This window comes from Lolium rigidum, chromosome 3, assembly GCF_022539505.1.
Source record: "Lolium rigidum isolate FL_2022 chromosome 3, APGP_CSIRO_Lrig_0.1, whole genome shotgun sequence".
Classification (NCBI taxonomy): domain Eukaryota; kingdom Viridiplantae; phylum Streptophyta; class Magnoliopsida; order Poales; family Poaceae; genus Lolium; species Lolium rigidum.
The window spans coordinates 100,417,168-100,428,496 of record NC_061510.1 but is presented as its reverse complement, the minus strand read 5'-3'; the positions used below and the strand labels follow the sequence as shown (position 1 = coordinate 100,428,496).

Here is an 11,329-nt window from a genome sequence, read left to right as displayed (position 1 = left end):
TTTTGCATTTTCTTGAGCTAGAGCTATGATGTACTATTAAAAGGGGGCACTTGGCAAGTACGGAGAAAATAAGTCGTTGCAAAAGCTTCAAAGAATTCCTCATCCAACATTTTTCTCTCATTTTCCCAATTCAACTTCCACAAAACCACCGAACATACTATGTTCGGAACCCCGTGATCATTGAGAATGGGATGCTGGTAGGCAAACATGTTTAACACATCTTCTATTACTTCTGGTAGTTCGGCGTGGAATTGCTCACCGGAACCACCAAGTTAGTGTTTTTCTCGTCCACGAAGTCACGAGTATATGATAACTCCTATCCATGTCTTAGCGGTTTTGTCCAACTCTTTCTCTGAAGGTTTTCTCTATTATGGCCGGATCCAAGCGAAATTCTTCCAAAAAAAAACAAGCACGTTTCTTTTTCAAAGACACTAACAACTTAGATCGTTAATGCTTGGCTCATTAACCTCGTGATCGTTAGGGCTCAGATCGTTAAGTTAGTTAACATTAACGAGTTGCAATCATTGTTTGGCTCGGTTCATTATGTGCTTGCGAGTGCTCGCGAGCAGCTCGTATGGATAGTCATGGAATAACCAATAAAAAAGAATCGTTAAGAAGTAGATATTAGCTTCTTTCGTTGATCCATTGCATAGACGAGCACAGATGCAGTGGTGCGGGCGAGCGCGAAGAGACGAGCAAGAACAATACATGGAGTGGTGCAAATTGGTTGGATTAGGGAGGCCAGCGGCTCCGAGCAAGGTGCGCTCAACAAAACCCTAGGGCGCCATCGCACGGGGGGATCGAGAAGATGAGAAGATGACTATAGAGGAAGAGGCTTGGCTATTGCGGGCTCCTTTGATTCATAGGATAGAGAAATTATAGGAATATGAAAATTATAAGATTGAGATGTCATGGCGATCCTATAGGAAGATGAGTTGTGTTTGATTATGCCAAATAATTTTTTTTGAGATATGACCTAATGTTTTATTTGTAAGAATTTGCACTACAAGATTTCTGTAGGATTAGTTCGTATTAAGAAAAATTTCATTAGATCTAAATCCTACACAATTTTTATACGAATCGTATGAATCAAAGAAGCACAACATGTTTGCTCAGTACAGTACACTACCTGAGCTCCATGACTTTGGGCCGTCCGTTAAGAACGCGCAAGCAAGCCTAAGCGCGGTGGCGGCTTGTGGCATTTGACAAGCCCATCACAGCCCATTATTTTCGGTTGCCTCGTTGTTTCCTCTCTTCTCCGGTTCGATTCCCCAACCTCGCTTGCCCGCGGCAATTGCAGAATCGGAGGAGTTCCGGGGGTATCGGCGCTTCCGGGTTCCTCCCCAATTCTCGACAGCTCGGTCGATCCATTGCCCGCCGCCATGGAATCTCACCACGCCTCGAGGGGCCGCCGCACCGTACGCCTCCGCTTATTTTCTGTTTTTCTCTTCTGGAGACGGGAAGCGGTTCAGATCCGCGTCTACCTTAGCCCATCCGCTTCTGATGTCCGAGGCTACGATTTCTGTTGCGTTTGTGGCAGCTGGAAGAGATCCGGCAGAAGAGGGCCGCCGAGAGGATGCAGCAGCAGCAGCAGCACAACCCGCCCGCCGCCGGCGACCCTTACGGTTGGTCCATCATTCTCCTCCTCTCTCTTCCGGAGCAATTCGTTTCAATCTTTGCTCAGTACGCTTCGCTGCGGTGCTAACTCCGTGCCGGCGATCAACTTGCAGGGAACCAAAAAGCCGGAGCAGAGGTTAGCTTTTTTTTTTCTTCCAGTTTCCTCCCTCATATCCAAGAGCTAGGACAAATTCACTATGTCATTTGACAAAAATTAGCCGTTGAAAAATCTTGCTTTGGATGCAAATGGGCAGCAGTTGTTTCTATACGATAACCATGCTTTTTTCTTCCATCTGAATGATAGCTCCTTGCTCGAGTTCAGCAGCTTGAAAATGGCAACATGGAACTAGAGAGGGAAAACCAAATGCTGCTATCCAAGGTACCTTTGTCTGTAATTGGATATTACTTGAGGATGGGCAGGTCCTAACACATGCAGCATGCTTCCCCCCAGATTGCCGAGAAGGAAGTCGAGAAGGATTCCCTGGTGAACCAATTGAATGACCTTGTGAGTTCCATACAGTATATTCCTAACCGGTACTGGTGCTGCACTTTAGTGCATATGATTTTACATGCATGTAAACCTCTTGTGGCTTGATTTGCGACTTGCAGGAGAGGAATGTAGTGCCCTCGTTGCAAAAGGCTCTAAATGACATTTCATTGGAGAAGGATGCTGCAGTTATCGCCAAGGTATTCAACACTTGTTTATCCTCGTTGGGGTATTTCTTTAAGATTATGCACTCCGATCTGCTAATTGTGCATGCTTGCTTAACCCTCATCATCTCTTCTTCCTGTTATGCTGAGTAGGAGGATGCTCTAGCGCAACTCAGGAGCATGAAGAAGCGGCTGAAGGAAGCAGAAGAGGAGCAGTACAGGGTATTTCTGAACTTCTTGTTGTCTTAGCAGTTAGCAGTACTGCCAATGTGCTAATGGTGCAATTAAACAGGCAGAAGAAGACTCTGCATCCTTGAGAGCGCAGCTGAATACCATGCAGCAGCAAGTCATGAGCAACTCTTACGGTGGATATGCAGTGGGAGCGTCAAGCGAGCAAACTCTTGCCATGGAAAAGGAGATACAAGATCTACTGGCTCAGCTAAAGGTAGTATGTTTATGCATTATATCTCATCACTGTACTTGCTTGTTTAATCCATCTAAAATAACTTCGACATCTTAAAAAATGGCAAACACAGGAAGAGTCACTGCTAAGGCAACAGGAGCAGCAAAAACTAGCCGAAGAGTCCCTACTGAGGCAACAAGATCAGCAAAAGCTATCTGAAGAGCAATCCCTTACTGCTGCTCTGGCAGCTGAAATGCGAGAGATGGAAGAAAAAATTGCTGCATTAACCAAAAAATCTTCAGGTGTGGATGACACATATGTTTCATGGCATTATACCGTTTATAAAATCTAAAGTAAGCAAGTAGAACAATTTACTTAGTAGTTAATCCCTCTGTCTGGAAATTCAAGGCATATTTTGATTGGTTAAGTCACAACTTTATAAAAAAGCAAAAGGTAGACTATTAATATGTAATATATATGACATAAATGATAAAATTAATATCAGTAAATCTGTATTTAAAAGTACATATGGTTGGATGTGGTGTTTTGGTTCATAGGTCCAAATGAAAAATGCATTCCAAATGTTTTTCAAAATGTCAAAAAATTCTGGATGTACATTCGGACATGCTATGTTCACGAACAAAATTTTGTGGGAAAAAGACATTTTTTGTGGGATGTGTAAAAAAGACAAAATAACTTGTGAGAAGCTATTTTGAGGCACCGAAAATTGTCTTTTTTACATGTCCAGATGTACACGTAGATTTTTTTCAGATTTTTTTTACATTTTGAAATATATTTTTTGGGCAATGGGTGCATCTACACCTAGCCTTTTCTTAACCATACAAAATATGCTTTCATTTCTGGGCGAAGGAAGTAATACCCAAGTCTATTCTCTAGATGTTGTCATATGTATTTTTCTCCCACGCTTATCAATCTATAGTGTTTTCCATTGCTTCCTACTTTCCATAGTCTGGTGATACATGCTATGATACTAAGGAACTTGTTTATCTTGTTTATTTCAAACTTATGCATCTATACTTGCTGAACTAAGTTTTCCCTTCCATGCAGAAGAGGCTTCTGAATTTGCTGCACGCAAGGCATTTTCAGTGGTAACGCATCTAAGAAACTTAAGTTCTACTTCACCTTCACTATGTTTTGTTCATAGTATTCTTCTATCTTGACTCTTAATACAATTTGTACTGATCGCATTTATACAGCAAGATAGGGAGAAACTTGAAAACCAGTTGCACGATATGGCTTTGATGGTTGAGAGGTTAGAGGGGAGCCGCCAAAAGTTGCTGATGGAGGTGCATGATGCTGATTCCCTTTTATTTGAAAAAATAAACTAATTTCCTAAACTGTTACTAATTTTTTTTATTGAGTTCAACAGATAGATTCTCAATCAACAGAAATAGAAAATCTGTTCGAGGAGAACTCAACCTTATCAACTTCATACCAAGAAGCCATGTCTGTTACCATGCAGTGGGAGAATCAGGTCTGCTATCGGCATTTCCAATCAGTTTGTGCATAGAGATGCTGAAACCTTTGTGGATGAAATCTGCATCTTGCCTATTGACTTAATTGAAACTTCCAGGTTAAAGATTGTCTGAAGCAAAATGAAGAGCTCCGTTTCCACTTGGAGAAGCTAAGAAATGAGCAAGCTAACCTGTTCAAAGCAAGCAATACTTACGTCCAGCTAGATGAGCAAAGTGAGACCAGCATCTCTAACCCGCCAGAATTGCTGACAGAGAATTTCTCTCTAAAGGTTAGTACCTGAAACTGCTGAAGATATATTTGTTGTTTGGGTAATGACCAGCTTGTGGTCAGATCCAGTTAGTATCATGTCAGCAGTTTACAGTAGCTTGCACACCACTTGTAGGACCAACTCGTTAAAGAACAGAGCAGATCTGAAGGGTTATCGGCAGAAATTATGAAACTTTCAGCCCAACTTCGAAAGGCAGTCCAAACACAGAATAATCTCGCACGCCTGTAAGTCTGCGCTTCCGTTTCTTACCTGTTCCTTAAGCCCACTCCATTGTGCTGGTGAAATTAAACAGTTGTCATCTCTCGTGCAGGTATAGACCTGTATTGAAAGACATTGAGGGTAATCTGATGAAAATGAAACAAGAAACTTATGCGACTATCCAATGATTTCACTGGGGCACGAGTGCAAAGATTCAGCAACGACATCACTAGTTCACTACATATCACTCTGGAATTCTGGATGCAGAAGTTTCTCACATGATCTCAAGATTGCACTTCTTCGCAAACTGAATTGATGCTCCCTTTTTTTTTGTCTGCCAACAGGCGTTAGGGGGTTGTTCATTTATAGAGTTCAATCAACATTGTTGTACATGTGCCGCCCTAATGTATTATTCATTACTCTCATGTATTTTGTAAACTGAGTGAAATGACAAAGGGAATTGCACCTGGCTTCACTCCGGTGGACATTTGTTTTGCTTTATTTTGATCATTTCGGTTTGTAGCAAGTGCTCCCTTGATGCCTGTGCAGACCTCTAGTGATCATCTATCGTGAAGTATTTTATAGTAATTGAACCAGCCTTGTAATTCATCATTTCTTGGCTCATTTGGATTCATTCTTATTTGTCAGTTTGACCTACAAAAGAAATTTGCGTTTTGCCTACCTTTGTACCTTAGATCAAGGGGAAATAATCATCCAGATGAGATTTTCTGTGGTATCGTACCTGGTATATCATCCTTTCCCGTTGCTGTCCAAAGAGAACTGAAAGTGCTAATGGTTTTGGTAACTAGTGAATAAACCTTACGAGAACTTTCTTGCTTGGCCCCTTATAGAAAACTCAAAAAAATATGAAATACAGATGCAAATTACTCATACGAGATCTACTGTAAACTTATCTCCCCGTGGAAACATTTCCTTGCCAAGATTGCAGTCACCTGCTCTAGTTTAGGTAGACTCCGAACAGCCGCACCCGCTTGGCTTCCGGGCTGTGCACGAGCGGCGATGATTCAAGGATGGTGGGGGTTTCTACCATGACCACGGGTTCGTCCGGCTGCACCCTATTGCGCCGCGGACGCCGCCTCGGCAGCAAGTGTGCTGGCATTTCATCGAGGCCCAAGCACGGGACCTGCTGCTGCGGACTCTCCGGCGTCGCCTGGTTGACGACGGGACCGGGCATGTCAGCACGACCCTCGTGGCCGCCGCCGTAACTGATGGCAGCCGGCGGCCAGGGGAAGATGCCGCGGTGCAGTTCGTCGGCAGACACAGAGCGTGGGGTCCAGACATCTGGTTGGCGGCGCCTGCAGTCGATGAAGAGGCGTCCGTCCATGGCGCCGCGGAAGAAAGAGACGGTGTCCCCGGCGGCGAGACCCTTCTCCTTGACGAAGAAGCCCAGGCCCCAACCTTTGGTCAAGCCCAGGCGGTCGCTGATAGTGTAGGAGTCGATGCGCCACAGCTTTCCGGCCACCGCTCTGTCCTCCAAGACGACGAAGTCTGCCTGCTCGCTGTTCACCGGCACATTGGTGAGCTTCGCGATGTGCTGCCGTGGGATCATGAGCAGATCGCCCATGTCGCTGGGCGTTAGCACCCTGTCGAATAGGTGCTCCATCATGGCAACCTCGCCGTCGCAGTCGCCGCCGCCTCCGCGGCCGTCATCTTTTGCCCCATTGAGGAAAGCGGGTGCAAATCCTGAACCCAACATCAGCACAGAAGCCGTCGGAGGCGAGTAGGTTTTCGCTGGGTATTCTCTATTCCTGCGGATCTTTGATCGGCAAATGCTGTAAAAAGGGAGAATATATATAGCATATCTTTAATTACTTGAACATTTTTGGAAAGATATTGACACCATGATTTCACACGGCTGTGAGCTCAGGATGAACTGTAGGGATCCATAGGCTTAATTTGCCTAATTGATGTCGTATTTATTATTTCTTTCCAGCCTTTGAATTTTCCTAATGTATTACAGAAAAAAAAATGAGTGAACCACTTTGATGTCTCATAAAAGAGGCGACATTTCCGTCGACAGCGAGGCGCCTGCGGTGATTTCGTCAATCTCAAAACCCGCCGGATCAGTTCTTCGACGCAGTCTCTCGGAGGTGCTCATATTGGTAGGGTGTGCGTGTGTGCGTTCATAGGAGTGAGTGTGTACGTGTATGTGTGAGCGTCTTTGATTGTACTGCGTTTCGCAAAAAATATATATATATATCAAAATTTGGATGTACCTATATACTGGAGTACTACTAAAGAATATCCAACACATCTAGATTTAGACAAACTTCACTTTTTTATGGACAGAGGTAATATAATTTCCCATGGTTCAAAAAATGACCATCGCTTGGAGAGCACGACGTATAGTCCCATCCCACTTTGAGGGTTTTTAGGGTGAAGCTTGACAATGTTCAGGGCAGGGGAAGGGATCAACCCAACAGGGAACAATAGGAAAGACTGGCTACCAGCCTCCTAGGTTCTACACTGATCTCTCAATCGCATGAGCACGATAGATGTATGATCGCGAAGAGACCTGCTTCTGCCTCCACTAACGTCGCTTGTCTGGAAAAGAACAGTTGCCAGGCTGCCATCACACTTTTTGTTTCTGAATTCTATGTTTTCGTTAATTATGTGTCTTTTATTTCTGATTCTTATTTTTACTACTGTATGAGAATTTATAAGCTCAAAATTTACCAAAACTGCAACTTAGGACATGTATTTGTTCTGCTTGCTGAGCTTCTTTGCAAAGCTCCTGCCAGAACAGAGAAATGAGTGCTTAAACAAGTCCAAGAAGACATGTATTTGAATGCCAATCAAGCTTCCGTTCATCATGCTGGCCTGACAGAACAATATCCAAGCCATCCAGCATTTTGAGAAGCGAGACCCACTCAGGTCAAACATCAGGAGCAAGCCGGATAATTTTCCACTCAATTCTCACAAAGCATCAGCAATCTTTGTGCAAATTGGTACCATTGGCACTAAAGAAACAAAAATAAACTCATCCAACATTTTCTTACAAGCAACGGGGAAACAGACTTTGCTTTTTTGTCCTCACCTCAGTAAGTGATACAAGTGCTTTTTAAATATTTTTTGTTGTTCCAAACAGAAACTCTCACATTCAGAATTTTTCCTTGCTGGAGAAGGAAATCACTTCATCGGGTCAATTGGCAACTTCAGCCCTCCATAATCAATATATCTACAGCTACAAAGAGAGTTTCACACAATGCGATAACAGAAAAGATAAAAATTTCTGGCACTTGCTATGAAGATTAACTTTCAGACCAACTGTTAGATATGATATTATTTGGTTTCTCCATTAGGACTAGCCCGATGCTGCCTTCAAGCCTAGCGCCTGCTCGTTGATGCCTTGATGTGATTGTGTCCACATGAGAAGCCTACATTAGTCAAAATAATTGAGTGTCAAGGGGTAAACCAAAATATGACAAATGATGCTTGTAGTATCAAATGTAGGATGTCTACGTGATAATCGCTGGAATCCAACACTGGTGATAGAACCCATAGCATCGGCCTAATAAGACGACTATCAAGTGCTAGCTATATCTTGTAAATCACATCACATTGTTCATAATTGTCCAAGTCAAATCTATCTTTTGCACAATTAGCGAAGTCTGGAAGGTTCCTAAATATATGACAGATATGCTCGCTGACAGGTCAAGCAGTGAACAGAAAGAAAATTCAGAAGGTCGCAAGGGCAGTGTGCAGGGCACCCCAAACTGGTGGATTATTATGAACAGGATTTATGCGTGCAATGCAAATGGCAGTTTTCTTTCGCACCCCAAACTGGTGGATTGTTGTGAACCACAATCAAGGTGAAGACAAAACATTTATAAGTACATGTTTTTGCTGTGCAGTACAGTACAAAACAATGCAATGGAAGAAATAGACCTAAGTAAAAAAGGCAAGCACTATTTTTCATATTCCTAGTTTTTAAACATCTTTAATAAACAACTAACCGATACTCAGATACTTTTCTCAGTTCCAGTCCCAGATGATGTACTACTACAATCCTTCTGGTGTCACTGGGGTAATAATGAAACTGTGACACATGTTATAGAGAACCAATTTGTCCCTGAGTAGAACTATCTAGTCGTAAATTGTGTGAAGGAATATGAACAAACCATTGCACCATTAGATATAGAGTATGGCAAGATAGTGTAACTGGGGCAACTGACCTCAGTAGCCTCTGGAAGAGGAAAGAGCTTCATCATTTCACATTTTGTTTGATGTGATAAATTTGGGTTTTCTCTCAGCTGGTTTCAGAATTTGAAAAGAGCACATCAAAGTTTCATCAACACTCATCATTGCACCAGCATTATCAAATTCACCACAATAGTTGGGAGCCGAGAATATGGTGACCAGTTGTCTGTCAGCAAAGAATTCATACCCATCCTCGACAACCTGACATCAGATGAAATATTTTAACACCTTAATTACCTAGAAATAGAAAGTAATAAACAAAAAGATGATGTGCTATAGTTGTACCTGGTGAGCACGGCAAATAAGATCAAGATCATGCTTTGCAAGGAACTCTGTAACTTTATCATGGCCAAATGTGTATGAGACACCCCTATCATTCATGCCCCACCCGTTGACATCTTTTCCTGGATCAGACCAAAGAAGATCGCATAGAAGACCTGTATCTGGCACATCGGTAGGACGGGGCAAGTTTTTAATCTCATCCAAGTGTTGCAGGTCAGGAGAAAGGCCACCATGCATGCATAATATTTTGTCATCAATTAGAGCGGCCACAGGGAGACAGTTAAAACATTCAGTGAAGACCTTCCATAGCCGCACATTGAATCGGCGCTTGCATTCGTCATAAAATCCATATATTCTGTTTATTGAAGCACACTCATGATTGCCTCTCAGAAGGAAAAAGTTCTCCGGGTACTTGATTTTGTACGCAAGGAGTAGGCATATAGTTTCCAGACTTTGTTTGCCTCGATCGACATAATCGCCTAGGAATAAATAGTTGGCTTCTGGGGGAAAACCTCCATACTCGAACAGCCTTAAAAGATCACTATACTGACCATGGATGTCACCTGGAGGCAAATGATAAAGGAGAGTAAAATGAGAAGCTAATATGGTAACTACAGTTAGGACTGCGATACTTACATATTGAAACCCTGAAGCATACAATTAGGAGTACAAAACAGCATTTTTTCAGAACTTACAATGGCAAGCATGTTTCGGGATGAAGACAAGAGCAAGCTAGAAAGATGAATCTCAGTGAAATTTATTATAAAGAGGAATGTCGATAACTATAAGAGTACAGGGTAAAAAAAACAATCAATGGAAGCAAAGCAAGAAAATATAGGCAGTCTAGTCCATTTTAACAACTAGTTTTCTGAATAAACAAAGACTACCTCTCAGTTTCAATGACCTACAGAAATCGTGCTCCTTAAACATGTCCCACATCGATAGTGTTAACACGCCAAAAATTGCTGCTTGATTGTCCTTGTCCAAAATGTACTGTCCACTTAGGTAAGCACACTTCATGATACAATCTAGTAAGGATGATAGATTTGTGTTTGGAGAGGTGGTTTTCATGCAAAGTAGGTAAAAAGATGACGAGCTAATACTAAACTGAGATGCGACCTTGCAGGATTAAGTTTCTGATGTGCGATAGAACCGAGAGCATAGTGGCGCAATTAAGCTGGTCACTAAAGGAACTTGCAATGATATTATTATAGGAACCTAACATGCTGGAGAAACATCACATGGTTCTGAATTCATGATTGAGGTTTGATTCTAAATTCCCTGCATAGAGAACTGACAGGAGCCTGACAATGATCACGATGAAAATCAGCATCACCAAAGAAAAAACACTAATTTGCAATGCCTAGATAGACGCGATAAGTTTCAGTCACCAGATATTTATTTTGGTTACTGATTATATAGAATATAAACTAGTGTAGGGATAGTAGGTGGTCTAGGCAAGGTAAGGACAATACTCCCAAATCGCCGTTAAGAATCAACAGTCAATCTCACTTTGCCCTGAATAAAGTGCTAAATTCAAGAGCTAATGGCACAAGAAAAAAAAATCTTGCCAACCCAAATTAACCCTAGAACGTTTCTAACGATTGCACCTTTGCTGAAGAGCCTCTTCCCGTTCAAACACGTCGTGAAATGGCAATCTCTTATGTGCATACAATAGAGACACCTCGTGAAATGGCAATCGCCAGAATTTGACCAAGACTAGGTGCGCCGCGAGCAAACCAGATCTAGAGTAGGAGGTAGGGTCAAAGGGGGGGCAGGGCAGGAGGAGAGTGGGGCGCACGCACCGCAGATCTTGATGGGCGCCTCGAGCTCGAGGAGGTTGGGCTGGGTGAGGAATATGTCGCGTGAGGCGGTGCAGAGCTGTCGGATCTCCGACTCGGAGAGCTGCACCTGCTTCCCGGGTCGCGCCGTGCGCACCTCGAGCAGGCGGCGGATGATGTCGTCGAGGAGCGCGGCGTCCATGGCGCTGCCGCTGGCGCCGCCTCCCTGCCCTCCCGCCGCCGGCGCCGCCGCCATCGCCTCCCCCGAGGTGGAGAGGGAGGGATCGGTGGAGTTAGGGTTTCGGCGCTTCGGGAGGGGCAGGTGGCGGAGGTGGAGGAGGGAGGAGAGGGATTGGATGGTGGGCCGCCGATTGCTAGATAAACTCGCCACCTCTATGTCTTTTGTTTGTT

The 11,329-nt window shown here is 43.4% G+C and overlaps 2 protein-coding genes across 3 annotated transcripts; one reads left to right on the top strand and one right to left on the bottom strand.

Moving 5' to 3' along the window:
• Positions 1-1,275: 1,275 nt before the first annotated feature.
• Positions 1,276-5,135, top strand: LOC124702032 (flagellar attachment zone protein 1). The gene is made up of 15 exons (XM_047234125.1): positions 1,276-1,418; positions 1,541-1,625; positions 1,731-1,753; positions 1,922-1,996; positions 2,069-2,122; positions 2,227-2,304; positions 2,422-2,490; positions 2,561-2,713; positions 2,805-2,973; positions 3,740-3,780; positions 3,889-3,978; positions 4,062-4,166; positions 4,266-4,436; positions 4,551-4,660; positions 4,747-5,135. The coding sequence occupies exons 1-15, from the start codon at positions 1,383-1,385 to the stop codon at positions 4,820-4,822; spliced, it is 1,335 nt and encodes a 444-aa protein (XP_047090081.1). The 5' UTR covers positions 1,276-1,382; the 3' UTR covers positions 4,823-5,135.
• Positions 5,136-7,609: 2,474 nt separating this feature from the next.
• Positions 7,610-11,189, bottom strand: LOC124702031 (serine/threonine-protein phosphatase PP1). Of its 2 annotated transcripts, none has more exons than XM_047234123.1 (4): positions 10,943-11,189; positions 9,141-9,700; positions 8,831-9,056; positions 7,610-8,032 (listed from the first exon to the last, which is right to left on the bottom strand). In XM_047234123.1, the coding sequence occupies exons 1-3, from the start codon at positions 11,172-11,174 to the stop codon at positions 8,868-8,870; spliced, it is 981 nt and encodes a 326-aa protein (XP_047090079.1). In that variant the 5' UTR covers positions 11,175-11,189; the 3' UTR covers positions 7,610-8,032; positions 8,831-8,867. The 2 variants fall into 2 exon arrangements, with proteins under 2 accessions (XP_047090079.1, XP_047090080.1); XM_047234124.1 differs by having other exon boundaries at positions 7,610-8,020.
• Positions 11,190-11,329: the final 140 nt, after the last annotated feature.